Source organism: Brassica oleracea, chromosome C7 (genome assembly GCF_000695525.1).
Source record: "Brassica oleracea var. oleracea cultivar TO1000 chromosome C7, BOL, whole genome shotgun sequence".
Lineage (NCBI taxonomy): Eukaryota > Viridiplantae > Streptophyta > Magnoliopsida > Brassicales > Brassicaceae > Brassica > Brassica oleracea.
The window spans coordinates 43,228,702-43,245,088 of record NC_027754.1 but is presented as its reverse complement, the minus strand read 5'-3'; the positions used below and the strand labels follow the sequence as shown (position 1 = coordinate 43,245,088).

The following is a 16,387-nucleotide window of genomic DNA, read 5'->3' as shown; positions in this document are numbered from 1 at the left end:
AGTTCAAAAACATAAACCTTGATCATTAAAAATCTTTCTCTTACAGAAAAGAATATTATAATTAATTCAGATAATTAGTTGTAGAATTACTTTATATTTTAGTTTAACACACGAAAAACCAAAAATACTTTAGCTCTCTAGAGGAAAAAAAAGAGTGTTTTTTTTTTTGCGTAACTCCAATATGACCAATACAATGATCGGATGCTTTTATCATGAAAGATCTTTTGTAAACGGTTTTGTGTGGGTTTTAAAAACATAAAGGTTAAAATAATTTCTTACCTACAAATATAATTATTTTATATAATAATATATAACCATTAAATTTATTTCTATAAAAATGCTAAAGTATTTAATTATATATAACTAATTGATAAAAATAAAGAAATTGATAAAACGTATATATTATTTCTCTAATTCTACAATTACCATAAATCATTATTTGTAATATCATTTGTGTTATTTGGTAATTTGTATTAATTAGTTTTAGAGTTACCTTTTTATTTTTAGATATGATTAAAATAATAACTAATAAATGTTAACAACCAATCAAATTATAACTATTTTTAAAATTTAACTCATTAAAGACACATAATCAAAAGTCAATTAAGTGGCTTATCAGTTAATATATAGTAGGATTTATCTCTTTAAAACTAAGGATAAATTTGGTTAAAGTAAACATAAAAACATGTATTAGGAAAATGGTAGTTTAAGCAATTTTTCTAGTAATTTGTTCAAATCACACTTTTCACTCATTTTTTTAATCTAGTATTTAAGATAAAACTCAAATGGGTTATATATTTAGTGTTTAACATAAAACTCAAATGAGTTATATATATGATATCACATTGTCATTGGAAAATGATTGATTTTTTTTTAGAATTATATATTTGACTGTTTTGCATTCATTTGACATATTTTTATACTATATATATAGTGAATGAGTGAATTTAATTAATATTATTAAGTTTAGATTAATTTATTTTCTAAAATCTATGATTTATTTTATTCATTACTAATATAAACATAATAAAAACCGTTTTTATAATTGTTTATATAGTATCATATGTATTTATATGTATCTTATCAATTTATTTAATGTAATCTAGATATTTAATTATTTCTATAAACAAATTATGTTAATTCATCTATATTTAAGATGATTCATTGTATGTTTGGAAATATAGATTCGATTATGATATTCTATGAATAGTTTTCTTTTAAAAACTTTAATTAAATGAATAAAAAATAAAAAATAATCAACCAATCAAATTATAACAATTAATTGGAGAGCTTTTCTACGAGCGACATATCAGCATAAATCATTAAAGTGACTTCTCAATTAATATATAGGACGATTATTGTCATGAGTGGTTCATAGACTGAACAGACTAAAACGTATGCAATAAACGTTAATAGATCTGTTAAACTTCACTTGTCATCATAAAACATCTGGAACTCCAAAACATTATGACAGAACCCCAAGATCCACAACAAAGAAACTATTATCAAAATTACCACTATTATAAAGTTTTTGATAAAATAAAATGGATTAGATCTTCAATTAATGTTTAATAAAAAAGGTAGTAAATCTACGATTCAATGCTGATGTCAGAGTGCCATCCAAACTCCTCCAAGAATGCTAATATAACTCCGTTTGACCACCCAAAGCCCGTCTGCAAAGATTGTCAGCAGAGTTCAAAAAATCATCCCCACAAATATCTCTCACAATCCAATTTAACCCTGATATTCCTGTTTGTACAATTTAGACCCCTGAAAAGCTCTCTAACTTTAAAAAGTTGAAGAAGAGAGCTCAAATAAAAAATGTGTTACCTGTGGCTTATATTCACCTCCACCACCATACTCACCAAACTCTGCAACATTGAGCTTCTCATGAATACTACCACTCGTATTGTAAACACTATAGCTGCTTCTGATCCATCTCCTTGCAATCTCCTCTGCTATCTCTTTAGCTTCCTTTACACCCGATCTCGCAAGCCCTGTAACAATTATCTCTTGTTGCGGGGCCCATCCATTCGGATAATCCCTGTCATACATGGCAACAAAACGTCAACATTCAAGTAACTTAAAAGATTCAAAGTGGATACTTGAGACTCAAGTTTCATTTACCACTGTTGTCCTGAGTTTTTCAAAGAGGTTAAGATCCCAGCAGGAGCTATGAGCCCTGAGTTTTTAAGAGCCTTCACAACTTTCTTGACAAGATTTTCATCTACATTGTTACAAAGATAAAACGTTCCTATACAAACATTAGTACAATAGATACATGTAGTCATGTAGACATAGCATTACCTGAATTAAAGGAACTGATCCAGATTGGAGCAAAGTTAGAAGCAAAAACATTGGTGTTCTGGTTCTCAGCTTTCCATGTCTCGGGCTCCTGAAGACAACAAACACACTCGCATTAATGTTTTAATAACATCACAAATCAAACATTGCAACTAAAGATATTATGTAACTTACGTCACCATCGGAGGAAAGCCAGTAGTCTAACCACTGTCCTGCCTTTTCGTTCCAAAACACAGTTTCAAACGCTTTCTCTCTCGCTTCTGACGCTTTCACAAAACGCTCTGAGCCGTTTTTATCTCCACAAATATCCATCATGAACGCTATATCGAGTTCCATCTACAGTACAAAACATAATCATTTCTAGACTCAATCATATGCCTCTACAAATCTTTAAACCATAATTAATAGAATAGAGAAACCTTGAGAAGAAAAACATTTAGATCAACAGGAACAACTGATGTTGTAGCCATCGTTGCGAAATTAGGAGGATCCCTGCATATATTATTTGAGATTAATTAAGCGTGACAGTAAGATAAACTTATTTAGTCGCAGTTTTCGATAATTAATGTAACCTCATCCATCGTGTGCTAAAATCACATCCTGTTTCAGCAGCCGTGGCTATATCTCGAAGGAACCGTTGCTTCTCTACCGTATTCGAAAACGCTGAAGCAGATTCTTGATCCTGTGGTACATAGAGAGATAGAGAGAGTAAACATACTTTCACAGTAAAAAAAACACAGTTTACTTGCGGCAATGAGACAAGAAACATACGAAAACATAGGATTCAGGTCTAGGCATGTTCCACATGGCGTAATAGCGGCTTAACATGTGATCATTGCCACTAGCATTTCGAATAACCACCTTATGTTTTCCTACAAAATTAAAAGATACAATATAATCCAACGTTTAATCTAAGAATATACTAAATCATTACATAACTCAACTGAAAAAACTAACCTGAGTTCCAGAACTCGTACTCTTTGAGAAGCACAGGGATAGCTTTCCTCACAAGTTCTTCATCTTGGGTTGCATTATAAATCTCATAGACCATTGAGCTCAATAGAGGTGGTTGGCTTGTAACAATTTAACATATAAAAGTAACATTTTACTTTCTATTACATATCAACATTTATATTAGTGTGAGAAAATTATCAAGGTTGGTTACCTTCGGTTAGTGTAATAAGCTCTAGCTCCGTTCAATGCGTAACCATAAGTCTCCACAAGTGACATCAGATTTGTCACTATACCTTTGGCCGTAGTGAACATTTTACTCGTCATAAGTCCTCTGCACGTGCAAAAAGCACATATAACATGACAAGACACGTGAATCTTGTTCCGTAGTCAACACGTAATATAAAAAAGAGTGGAAGAAACAATAAAGAACTATAATCTGATCTGTGATTTGAATAAGTTGATGAACACTGACTTGATAACCCAGTAAGAATCCCAGTAATAGACTTCTTTGAATCTCGAACCGGGAATGATAACCGGTTCCGGCAACGGTAGAAGCGTGTGCCGGTCAGGAGACTCTCTCACGGAGTCAGAGACTCTGTAGCATAGTGTTTTCCACAGGCCGTGCACCTCACGTGCCCATTGTCTGACTTGATCGTTCTCTACGTTGAGGAGGAACTCGAAGGGATCTGTGACGAAATCCTCTGGTTCATGAGGGACCAGATCCTTCGCATCGTCGAAGTATTCATGGACGAACTTTTCAAGCTTCTTCACTGGCACTGGCAGGTCACGTGATCCGCTCGTGAGGTCGTTGAAGGCGGCCTCAACGGTGGAGAGATGGTGAGGAAGCTTGAGAGATAGGTCAATGTAGAATTTGGGGTCAGGGGTTATTTCATTTGGGTAGGACCGGTGCGCTTCTAGCTGCACGCGCTGGAGGAAAGTGACGAACGGGGTCGTCTGGACCACGGGACCTGTGTCTGAGATTGCCATGGAAGTAGCAAAAGACAAACCGAGGAAGAAGAACAGAGGAATGAAACGTTTTGGGTTTATGAAGGAAGCAAAGAGAGGAATAGAGAGGGAGGATTTGTAAGGAGATGAGGAGGATAAGAAGAGATTTAACTACACTTATGTTTGTGTAAATACATTGCTAAATGATTGAATTTGACTAGGGTTTCCAGAGGAGTCACCAAACCCTATGGCTGACTCAGATGGATCACTATCAATTGTTGTTTAAGGATGAGAACGATTAGATTTAGTTGACTCAGATGGATCACTATGATCTTAATTAAAGCACCAGTTTCCAAAGAGGTCAATTACAACACATACATATCCCAAAAAATAATAATCTATTTCTTAAACTAGAAAGTGACTTCCATAATATCAAAGAATCAAATCTCACTGGGGAAAAAGGAGTCACGCCTAGTCTATCAAATCTCTCTGAAATAAAAGTTGTTGGTGGCCTTACTTATTAAAAAGATCTAGCTTTTAGTTAAAGCTTACACATCATAGGAGGCTACTTTTTTCTTAATTAGATGAAGCATATGCCAAACCGTCCACAGACTAAACTTTTCCAATTTGATAAATGAATGATGTAACATTGTAACAACATTCTCAATACAAAATGCATTTTGACAACAAAAATGATATAATTAAGAACGAAATGAAATGAAACATAAACGCAAGATGTGATAGGAGAAAAAAAGATGCTGTGAAAACTTCCCTGCTGGAATCATTCTCATTAGATTGGCATATAGAGCCTGAGTAGTTACACCATTTGAGGGACTTGCAAGATATTCTCTACGTACAAAGATCGAAACTAGAAATGTACAGAATTTACAGAGTGCTTCTCCTATTACTGAAGAAGCAAATGTTGAGCCAACATATTTGCTTCTTCAGCAATAAGAGATGCACCTTCAAGAATCTATATTCAAGAAAACCAACGAACAAAACAATCTATCACCAAGTGAGAGTGAAGGGAAAAAGGTTTGAGAGTGACTCAAACATCATATGGTCCCTATAATACATTTTCTTAACATGGACAAAGACGTTTGAATAATATTTTCTCTATATGGAAGACTCCTTGGAATCGAGCTAAGCAAACAAAGTTTGAATGTTTGATAATTGAAATTAACACGACACTGACGCGTTAATCCCACACCAAAATGCCATACTAGTGCTAAGCAGAGTTCTTAAATAACATAATCCAAGTGTCAAAACTTTGATCATCGGTTGCACTAAACAAGTTGAACGTAACACTAACATGTCCCGGCACTAAAACTTGAAAGATCACATAAAGGAACTTTACAGCATTTTTTTAAATCAAAACATCAAACATAAGTATTCATTCAAACCCAAGTAAGATCATCAGGTACACAGAGATAGATAAAGCATTCCAGAATCATAACAGAAGAAACAACACAGAACCAACGTCTGACATTTACAATCCAAAAGGTCTGAGCTTTCCATAAGCCATTACATTACACACAATGCAGACATACGAATTCAACCCGGGGAGCTGCGAGACACACACACACGAAGCAAAAAAAAAAAAACACGAGAGGATCTTCAATTACCCAGAGAGATCAAAACGGAGCTTAAACGGTGTCGTGTGAATGAGGCGCGGCGGAGAGAGCAAGGGGACGGTGGTAGGATTCCTCGCCGTCGTCGTCTTCGTCGTCATGGGAGGTGGAGAGGTTGACGCAGGCGCAGCGCTCGAGGGAGGCGAAGAAAGCGGAGATGAAGGAGGCGCTGACGCAGCTCGCGGCCTGGTTGATCTTCTCCATGGAAGTCGTTGAGGTTACGGTGGAGTTGATCGAGGCGCTGCTGATTACGCTGGTGGTTTTGTCCATGGCCTTACCGATCCGATTAGGGGAAGACGAAGATCGGGGGGACGGGGCGAGGGAAGTCGTCGATTTTGATTGAGATTGATTTTTGGCGATCTGAAATGGCTAGGTATCCCCGTAGGCATGGGCATAATATCCCTAACCCAAAATCCGAACCGAACCCGAACCGGAAAACTCTGTCCGTATCCGATCCGAAATGTAAAAAATATTCGAATGGGTCTTGCAAGGTGGTATAAAACATATCCGAAACCGAAGTGTTATTAACCAAATCCGAACGGGTAACCCAAAAAACCGAAAAAAACTGAAAAATTCAAAAAGATATCCGAAGAAATCGATCCCAATGTCCAAAATAATATACAATATAATTATATGAAACATGAATATATACTTCAAATATTCAATTTCATATTTATTTTGATACGTTATCTAACAATAAGTATTTAAAATTTAAATAAGTATCTTAAATACTTAACTATATATAAATAAATATATATTTCTTATGTTTTACTTTTAAATTTTAGATTTTATTTCGGGTATATCTGAACCGATCCGATATAATCCGAATCCGAATGATATATGATTACTTTATGGATTCTATGATGTGATACAAAACCGACCCAAACCCGATCTGTTATATCCGAACCCGGCCCGTACTTGTAAATTTACTAGAATGGGACCTACGAGGTGTTATAAAAAAGAACCGAAATCCGAAAAACCCGATTCGAATGCCAGCGGGTACCCGAAAGCCCATGCATATATCCCCGCATTTGATGGGGTAGAGATTTTTGAATATTATAAATACTAGTTTTTGATATTGGTAAATTAACAATAAGCGCATCTGGTGTAGTGGTATCATAGTACCCTCCCACGGTACTGACCAGGGTTCGATTCCCTGGATGCGCACACTTTTGCATTTTTTGTTTTTCATTAGTGGATTTATCCTTTCAACAATGTAGTAGTAGTTCTAAGACAATCTGCAATTGGATTAAATCTAAGTTGCATAGGTTCTAGTTTTGATTTACATAAAAAGTTTTGAATCTTGACTATAATGCTATTGATATCAAACTAAGTTACATACTATATTAACGCGATTTTCATCTCAAAAACCTATTAACTCGAGCTTTTAAGTGATTCATGTTTACAATTTCAAAACTAAAATAAACATGCTTGGAGTTAGTTTACAACTACAATTTACTTCTAACCTCACTCTCCCACTTACAATTACAAGTTGCAAACAAATGTTTTTCTTACACTTTTGTCCCCCATTAACATTCTTCCTTGTTCCTCTTCAACCCAAGAACAATATTACAGAATAAAACAAACAACCCCTAAACAATAAAAATATTCCAAAAAGAACTATTTACAAAAAAGTTACAATTCTCCAGTACTCTCGCAGGAGCTCCCGAGGTTCGTTGTTGCATCATGGACCAAGAGCCTTACTACACTAGTACGGGACAATCTAGGGATCTCTAGACATTCTTGAAGATCAGCATCACAAGCTATCAAAACCCATTCATTATCATCGTCCAGATACTTGATATCAAACGTACCTGCGTCAAGTTTCAGCCTCTTCGCCACTTCATCTTTCAGTTCCATTATACCCGAACCAGATGATATCTTGAACCGTATTATGTCTTCTTTGTAGCTTGCTTTGATGGTTACCGTTCTCATTTCTGAGCCTGATGGTTCGCGTGTAGTATTTGCAACAGCCTCTTCCTTTGCAGGAGCGTACATGTTGTTGTTATCATTGTTCATCCAGTTTGGTTCCGGAAATTTATCGTCGAATGGTGTAGAGGAGCAGAGGTTTCTCAGATCCTTTGAACTTCCAGCGTCTTCGATGGGCATTCCTCTGAAATGGTCTATGTTACCAAGAAGTCTGTTCGGTATTGCAAATGATGCGGCGGATACATCATGATCTCTAGAATATGGAGGAAAACAGAGTCCTGGGGATGCACCGACCGTGAATAGCGGATCTTGGTTCGGGACCTTTGTTTCATCTAATTGGTTACCGTCACATGAGCCGTGAGAGGTTGGTGTTCCAGCGCTCTCATCCCCCGTTCGTGAACGCTTATGACCATTGCTTGGTAACTCAGGCGAACCATTTGGCTCTTGAGGACTGTGATCACTTGACCAGTGGTTAGGTGAATGACTGGTGTTTGGTAGCTCTGGTGGTTTGGAACCGCTGGGTGAGTTTAGTGGCTGTGCTCCTGTTTGGCCGTTCGTCCAAGGGATGGAACTAACGGCCATTGAAGTCAGGTCGAGGCCTCCATCAGTACCTTGAACAGATTCTATGACGCGTTTCAGCTTTGTGATTGAGCGATTCACTTTCTTGATCTTCCTTGATGGCCACCGGGAGATGCCGTGTTGTCTGCAAATTCGCTTCATTGTTGTCGGACAAACTGAGGCAAGAACAATACAGAGTTTAGTCAAAATATCTATAACCAAAACATGAAATGGTAAGTAGAATATAAACTACCTCCGAGGCTCTTTGCAGCGTCTTTGAGACTTCCGGTGAAATATTGCTGAAGTACATCCAGACTGATTGTTTTCTCAGCCTTCCCACGCTTTTTCTCTGTTTTCTTCTTTTCCTTAACCACACCATTAGCAGTGGCCACGTTGACTTTCTCGTTTGCTGGATTTGAAGACTGAGCCGCAGGCTGAGGAATCAGCAGCCTCTCTGTCGCGTTTGACTTGAAACCAGAAAAGGGAACTCGAATGGATTCAATTTTTGAACGAACCTTCTTGTCCGGTAATGCTTGGATGATCTCGAAAGACAATTTGTCGTCATCTTCACCAAAGTCAACCCCAGATGCAACCCTCAGGCTCTGAAAATGTTCTTTCATTGTCACCAAAAGAGACCCCAGCAGCGAATCTTGCTCTTGGTCGTCTGTTATAGTCGAGGGAAGAAAGAATTCAAGAATGTAACTGTCGTCGACTGTGTAAGAACTCTGGAGAGAAATTGCAAAACAACTGGTTAACTTGAACATAAGCGCATAATGGACCAGTGGATACTGCGTTTTGCAGAACTTGGTGATGTCTCGGCAGAAACACGAGCCGCCGTTGAGAAAAGCACGTCCAGCAACTCCCTGTCCTTTCTGGAGATGGTGTTCAAGACAGGCATCTCTAAAGCCCCAGACATGAGCATCCACGACATAGCAGGCCATGTCGGTTGTGGACATGCAGACTTGGCCCATGCAGCTACCGTCAAAACTGGTGCAGTTTTTCTTTAGACCCCCACCATTGGCAAGAACGCTCCCATGCTGGCATGGAACCCAGGTCTGAGCCAGAGGCAAGTTATGGGTCTCGCATACGACTGTCAACACTTCCAGAATCTCCGCAAGTGCGTTCTGGCGACTCTCATTGCATATCTGTGAATACAAAGTTACTGAAAACAGTGAGAACCCAGTGCCTAAATGGTACCGACTAAAGCACAAAATAATACTTGTATGTAACCTGAGTTGTTTGGTGATCAAGTATTTCTGAGCTTTTCAGATTCACCGCCTGCCAAAATGACCAAATCTTTTTATCATTAATGAGGAAAAAGGAATATAAAGCTCTGTACAAAAAAATAGTTCAAAGCAGCAGCAAATCACAAAAACAGAATGGATACAACACAGTGACAGATATTGAAGAAGCTATAACTGAGATAGAAGCCAGCAAAATGAAATGAATTTGTTATTATCATGATATCATCAAAGAATAAACCATGCTTTGGAGAGAATAAGCTTCAAAATGGCAGGCTAGCAGACGTGCAGAAACTATTTATCAGACGTTATTTCTCGATATAACTAACAAGGCAAGAATTGCAACTTAAACCTCAAGTCAACTCACACAAATAAAAGGTTAAACAGAGCAAGGCTGAAGTATGAGCAGAAGTGAGCAAAAATAACCAAACCTCAAGGGCTTTGCAAACTTTGTCCACCTCGGGTGCATAGTGAATCTTCTCCGAGGTCATGATAAGTTCCACGACACCAATGCATGACTCACCCGAGGGATTAAACACAGGCAAAGCCAGTGTTCCACGCACGTTATAATGCAAGGCGTGGTCAAGCCGGGAGAACTCTTTGCTGGAATAGTACTGAACATTTGGCGTCCACTCAGGCAACTTCTGACGGAAAACCCGACCGGGGAGCCCGAGCTCAATGTCACAATCACTATCCACAGAAAACATATAGGTGAGAGAGATCATCCTGTATTGATTAAGCCCGTTACCGTTAGGATTAAGAACAAAAGGTTGACCCAAAGTCGTCAGCAAATCACGACCATTCTTTCTCACAGGAGCCCAGACCTGAGCCAAGACGTGCTGTTCGGTTGATTCTTTGAAGTACCGAAGCGCCTGAGTCATCCTCTCTTTGATCACACAGTAGTTGTCTGTGTTCTCTGACGGGACTAAGCTCATCAACGGAGAAGGAAACTGGAAACCGTTGTGTTTCTCTGTTGTAGTTTCAGCTATTGATGATGAAGAAGCGTCTGCAAGATTCATCATAGCCTACTACTTAAGTACAAATCTATTTTTAGCAACTTTATTTATCATATTACCAAAAATAGAAACTCGAGAATTTGCAAAAAAAAAAAAAAAAAAAAGGACAAACGCGAAATCAATCAATCAATCAATCAATCAATCAATCAATCAATCAATCAATCAATCAATCAATCAATCAATCAATCAATCAATCAATCAATCAATCAATCAATCAATCAATCAATCAATCAATCAATCAATCAATCAATCAATCAATCAATCAATCAATCAATCAATCAATCAATCAATCAATCAATCAAGCAAAAGCTCTGTTCAATCCGTAAGCAAGAACTTCAAATTCAAGTCTAAATCATTCCACTACGATAGCAAAATTCTAAATATCATCGGAGAAGAAGAGGAAGCTTAGAGAGTTGGGCGAGACTAACAAGGGAGAAAGAGAGGATAATCGGCGAGACGGAAAGAAGAAACACCGGAGGCGGAGCTAATCTTCTCGCCGTCGTATCCACCGTTAGTTGCGTGGTTACCGTTAACTCCACCGTCGGAGAACGCCCAGAGAGGCGAGCAAGGCTGCTCGGAGGAGGAGGAGACGAAAATCGGCGAAATCATGCGATTCGAGGAGGATAAGTAAGGGATCTGATCGAGAGGCCATGAACCGTCGAGATCCAAGTCATCCACGTCCATCAGAAGCTCCCTTGACCTCCTTGACGACGCTGGAGGCGTGACGCCGTTTCTGGCGGAATCATCATCATCGGGGTCGCACATTTTTCTGGAATATTCCCGGGGGAAGTTTTTTCGTCTGCAAGTTCGCTTCGTTGATAGTATCTTTTAGATTAGGGGATAGAGAAAGATAACAAGAAAGATCAGATTTGCAGAGTGTGATTCCAAAAAATATACTGCAGAATCAAACAAAATACAAAATAATTTCGGATAATATATTGGAACCGATTCTCTGCTTCACAATACAACTGTCTCGTCTCCCCCACCTTGATATTAAATAAATTATTATTCTTGTCGACATATAATTTTAATATTCCTCGAGATTTTATCCACTAAAATTATTTTTCCTATACATTTTTTTTATATACGGCAGAATCCATACTTTTTACCATTTAAAGAATTTTGAACGGCCCCCAATTCAAATAACAATACTCACAACTATGAACTATTTACCACAAGAGCTGGAGGGTCAAGTTAAATTATTGTGACAACAAAAGATGATAAAAGATCTTTCTTATACATGTTGAGAACAAAAGAAGACATTTGACAAAAAAAATTGTGACAACAAAAGATCAATAATTATTCAGGTAATTTGTATTTTTCACTTGTTAACTAAATTTTCTCCATTTTAAATTAATTAGGAATATAGATTAGACGTTTTATGATTCTGATATTTTTTATTGGTTATTTTTAATTCTAATTAAACTAATACAAATAATAATTTTAAAACATTCTAATGATGAAATAAAACTTGAACATTCTTTTTTATTAATTTATGCGAAACAAGCTCATAATTATATAGCTAAAATCAAATAGGTAACCACTTTAGTAGTTTCCACTCAATGAAGAATTGTTTTGTTGATTTCTCTTCAATTCGAAATTATAAACTTCTCATGTGGCTGGATGGCATAGGTCTCTAATTTGTACATAGAACAATCAGTTTTACCTATCACTGATCGGGTTCCTAAAAAATTAGTCGGTTAGATTTCGGTCCGTTGGACAAAAAAAATGTCAAACAAGTTAATTTTATTACATCATCGTTAATATTATTAATCGATTTTATGGATGATATGAACTGCCTAAACTATAAATTTTCAACAGCAAACAACCGAGCTATTATTCACTACATCAAACAAAAATTAGCTCGTGTAGGCATTGTGCTTTGTCAAGCCTGACGGCTGCATTTTACGACACGTTCAGCACACCTGGTGGGAATCCACCAATCAATTGCCTTAAAAATTTGTAAGAGTTTAAGATGTTTAGAGCTTGATCAAGGGGGTTTTTTATGACGAAGTTCTTAGCGGAATACAGTTTCTTAAATTTTAACTAAAAAAACTAAGAACTGGTAAGAACTCCTTCGTTAACCACGCTCTTAGAGCATGCGCAACGCTGAGACTCATTGGAGTTTTTAGCGACAAGGGCATTTCGGATTAATCCTGAATATTTTAGATTAAAAAAAAAATGACCATTCACGGGCCGTCACGTAGTTATGGGGATCCGCAAATAGTGCAAGGATTCACTAAAAAAGAGTTTTTATTTAGAAATTTTAAGAATTGAATTCTTAGCTTTTGGTGGGAATCACCGATTATTTAATTATTTTTTCCCTAATGACTCTCACAGACTCCTGTTGCGCATACTCTTGCTATTAGAATAAACTAATAGGTGCAAAATAGAATTATTACGTAATGCCTTTTCGAGAATGCTAATGGGAGTTGAGAAGTGGAGAAAACAAATCATTGGCGCACGTCATTCTTTTGGAATTAGTGCGATTCACTAGTTATTTGATTATTTATTTTCTCCTTTTTTACACGTTTGTTTTGTCTTTTATTTGATGGATGAGTTAATTTCTATTTTTAAAACTCATCAACTTGCGCTAATTAGTGATATCGTGTTGTTTGTATCAAAACCTACAACTTGCATACGGTTGTTTAGAGAAGTGTCAAAAACCATATAAATCAATATGGTGATACTTCTTGATAGCTATATATTTTGAGAAACACATTATGAGTCAAAAGCTTTGTTATAAAAAAATAGCTGCCACAAATTATAAAAATCCTATGTATAAATGATTAGGGAACAGGCGTGGGAACATTTTTTCACTTGTGATTAAAATAATAATTTTAAGAAATATTAAGAAATGTTCAACTTGATAAGAATGCCAAGGTGGTTTGACAAAAAAAAAAATGCCAAGGTGAATTACAGAGTTGATATAGAATCTCGTATATGGGATGTAACTAGTGTTTATTGATACAACAGTTGACTAAACTAACATTGCACATCAATAGTTTGCTTACAAACAAAGAAAACTACACTAGAAAACAAAATAAAACATAAACAAACGAGGCCTCAGCTGCAAATTTAATTTATAAATACAATATACTTATTATAAATTAAGTTGGCTGCAAATTTAGTTGACCACATGCAACCAATAAATTTGCAAAGAAACTGGTGTATTGATATGGAAAAACATAACAGTCAATGACATTATGATATATATATATCGTTTTGGTTGATTCGAAGTAGGAGTCGTTTTTCTTTTGTTTAAATACCAAAACCATTCCCATATACTATATATTATCATCTCGCAGTTGATGATTGTGATAAGTATTATTTTTCGCCTAGGATTAGTTTTTCTGAAAGTTTAGAAAATTGTTTTATGTGTTTAAATTATTTGTTATTAACATTTGTTTAAGTAGCATCATATAATTAAACACTGGTACACTTCCTCAAATTGTTATACGTTGACTTATGTTTTATTACCCCTCTTGGTCCTGTTTCTTGGGGTTTTTTAATGACCAAGGGTGAGAATAAAAAAGCAGAAAACATTAAATGTATTGAAAAGAAAGATAACATACGAAACCAATAAAAACGAAGAGGAAACTCCAAAATCTATAAAGAACATGAAATAGTATCATTAATCCTCTACTAGTATTAATAGCCAACGAAAAAAATAAAGGCAAAATCTTGATACGGATTCCACTTTCGATCATTTGTATTCTATGATTAAGGAAATCATTTATTTTAACCGTGGAAATGATTAAGAAATGTAAAGAAAACCCACTATCTACTTTAATCTTTAGTCGAGGAATAAGTCATATTTTGAATTTCGAGTTTAAATTTTAATTAAATTATTTTAGGATAGTAATGCCACCCTCACCATTCTCTTTGGCGTTTATACATTATCCAATAATTAATGTCCAAAAATAGTGGTCGGGAAGTTATGTGAGATCCATCGCATGATCCGCTAATTATTGTCTCGATTTCTTTCAAAAAGTACGACATATGCAGAGTCTTTGAGTGGATAACTCATAAAAGAAGGTCACAAACTTGCCAACTGGGGTCTAAGTCGTCCGACTATAAACACATATCAGGGTTATATACAGGTTTTGGTGGCTAAAGCCTAAAACTGTATGTATAGAGAGCCCAACGCCACTCAATCAACCCACGACTTAAATTTGAAGACACCAAGTCCAAAAACACTACACAATAAATAATATACACTATTGTTGTAACATAATATTTATGCTGATTTTACATCAACGTAAATCCTCATTGTTTTTATTCTTACTCTGTACATGAAATGCTGGATCTGACAAGACATTTAACCCCTAGGTCCCCCTTGATTTCCGTTCAACATTCTTCTCAGCTTTCACTATTGCCATTACATGTTATTTATGCCGATTTTACATCAACATGTACGCCCTCGAACTAACTCTTATAATAAATGGTTTAAAAAGACATGTGAATTTAGATTGCCTTATCTAAATTTGGAGAAATTTCAATTCTACCACAAGTTTTATACTACATCCGTTCCCGAAAGTAAGATGTTTTAGATTTTTTTCTTGTTCCACAAAGATAGATTTTTTATATTGTTAAGGTACTTTTTTATACTTTTGAGGAACATTAATGGAGAATATTTGAATTGATTAAATTTCATTGGTGGAAAGTTATTGGAAAGTGTATAATAAAGTAAAAAATAAATTAAATTATAAACATTTATTAAAATTTTTAATAAGCGTGCATACTCTAGAAAATCTTACTTTCAGGAACATAAGGAGTACCATTTTTCAAATTTACCATTCATTAATGGTTATTTTCATAAATACCATAAATTTGTGATTATATAACACTAAACTAATTTTTCTAAATATTTACTGAACATTTATAAATTCACCCCAACCAATTAATACTAAACCCTAAAAGCTACGTACTCACTAAAGCCTAAACTCAAATTTTAATATATTTTTGACTGAGTGTATTTTTGAAAAATGATACTTAATTTGTGGCATTGTTAGCAATTTCTCTCTAAATTTTCGGTATTTGATGGACTAACCAACTACTTTAAAACGAAAAAGTTTGATTCCTCTTTTTCAAAAAAAAAAAGAAGCCTTGATTCCATTGCATGACGACTTATAAATTAACAATATCACTGAAACATTTTCAATTCCCATATACTCCTTCCATATATAAATAACTAATGTTACAAAAAATTAATGTTTAATAATATAACTAATGCATTTTTCTTTTAAAATAAACATAAATTAAAATGTAAAATTATAAGTGGTATAACATTATTGATAAGACCAAAAATAATAAAAATGGAAAATTTTAATATGTGTGAGAAACCTTAATCCTTCAAATACAGAGGGAAGTACATTAGTTCAACTAGCTAGACTTTCTTTGTGCAGTCCAACTAAACCGTATAAACAACAAACAGTGGTGTCACTTAAATAAGAATTAACATTTTAAGAATAATCATTATGGATGGTCGGCTATATATTAATAACAAACGTACAGTGAGATAATTTGTTGTTTTGTGGCCAGTGTAATTACTTTATTCAGTGTTTTGACGACGTCAGCAATATACTGAATACACTTAATTACATTTTCTTTTAAAACTATTTTTTTATTATAACACTACCAAGCTTTGATGAAATCATACGGGACTAAAATAATATGATTCATGTTGTAAAAAAACAGACATCACATTTTCTAAATTCTAAGTAAGAAATTAGCGATTCATGTGGAAATTGTCCAAGAAGAGCTAGCGATGGACACCGCAAGAACCATAATTATGTGAATCACAGCT

At 35.5% G+C, this 16,387-nt stretch overlaps 3 protein-coding genes and 1 non-coding gene across 6 annotated transcripts; 1 reads left to right on the top strand and 3 right to left on the bottom strand.

The window, feature by feature from the left end:
• Positions 1-1,397: 1,397 nt before the first annotated feature.
• On the bottom strand, positions 1,398-4,541 carry LOC106303518 (trehalase-like). 3 transcript variants are annotated; one of them, XM_013739779.1, is made up of 11 exons: positions 3,731-4,541; positions 3,470-3,589; positions 3,262-3,377; positions 3,076-3,176; positions 2,877-2,986; positions 2,724-2,796; positions 2,479-2,640; positions 2,308-2,395; positions 2,128-2,254; positions 1,831-2,044; positions 1,398-1,673 (listed from the first exon to the last, which is right to left on the bottom strand). In XM_013739779.1, exons 1-11 carry the CDS (start codon positions 4,243-4,245, stop codon positions 1,590-1,592), a joined length of 1,710 nt encoding a protein of 569 aa, XP_013595233.1. In that variant the 5' UTR covers positions 4,246-4,541; the 3' UTR covers positions 1,398-1,589. The 3 variants fall into 3 exon arrangements, with proteins under 3 accessions (XP_013595233.1, XP_013595234.1, XP_013595235.1); XM_013739780.1 differs by having other exon boundaries at positions 1,399-1,673; positions 2,128-2,227; XM_013739781.1 differs by having other exon boundaries at positions 1,666-1,749.
• Positions 4,542-5,546: 1,005 nt separating this feature from the next.
• Positions 5,547-6,221, bottom strand: LOC106303523. Its single transcript, XM_013739785.1, has one exon. The coding sequence runs from the start codon at positions 6,102-6,104 to the stop codon at positions 5,850-5,852; it is 255 nt and encodes an 84-aa protein (XP_013595239.1). The 5' UTR covers positions 6,105-6,221; the 3' UTR covers positions 5,547-5,849.
• A 709-nt stretch (positions 6,222-6,930) lies between these two features.
• TRNAG-CCC lies at positions 6,931-7,001 on the top strand. Its single transcript has one exon. It is a non-coding gene; the product is annotated as a tRNA-Gly (tRNA).
• Positions 7,002-7,268: 267 nt separating this feature from the next.
• Positions 7,269-11,556, bottom strand: LOC106303513 (protein NLP7-like). The gene is made up of 5 exons (XM_013739776.1): positions 11,007-11,556; positions 9,994-10,568; positions 9,552-9,599; positions 8,575-9,466; positions 7,269-8,497 (listed from the first exon to the last, which is right to left on the bottom strand). Exons 1-5 carry the CDS (start codon positions 11,341-11,343, stop codon positions 7,470-7,472), a joined length of 2,880 nt encoding a protein of 959 aa, XP_013595230.1. The 5' UTR covers positions 11,344-11,556; the 3' UTR covers positions 7,269-7,469.
• Between the last annotated feature and the right edge of the window lie 4,831 nt (positions 11,557-16,387).

Bases quoted from the DNA above. Each gene is read 5' to 3' on its own strand.
- LOC106303518 (XM_013739779.1), bottom strand. From the start codon at position 4,245: ATGGCAATCTCAGACACAGGTCCCGTGGTCCAGACGACCCCGTTCGTC. The intron at 2,396-2,478 runs GTAAGTTACATA...TGTTGTCTTCAG, and splicing joins GGCTTTCCTCCGATGGTGAC to GAGCCCGAGACATGGAAAGC. The intron at 2,045-2,127 runs GTAAATGAAACT...CATGTATGACAG, and splicing joins AAAAACTCAGGACAACAGTG to GGATTATCCGAATGGATGGG.
- LOC106303523 (XM_013739785.1), bottom strand. From the start codon at position 6,104: ATGGACAAAACCACCAGCGTAATCAGCAGCGCCTCGATCAACTCCACC.
- LOC106303513 (XM_013739776.1), bottom strand. From the start codon at position 11,343: ATGTGCGACCCCGATGATGATGATTCCGCCAGAAACGGCGTCACGCCT. The intron at 9,467-9,551 runs GTTACATACAAG...TTGTATTCACAG, and splicing joins TTGATCACCAAACAACTCAG to ATATGCAATGAGAGTCGCCA. The intron at 8,498-8,574 runs GTAGTTTATATT...TTCTTGCCTCAG, and splicing joins CGCTGCAAAGAGCCTCGGAG to TTTGTCCGACAACAATGAAG.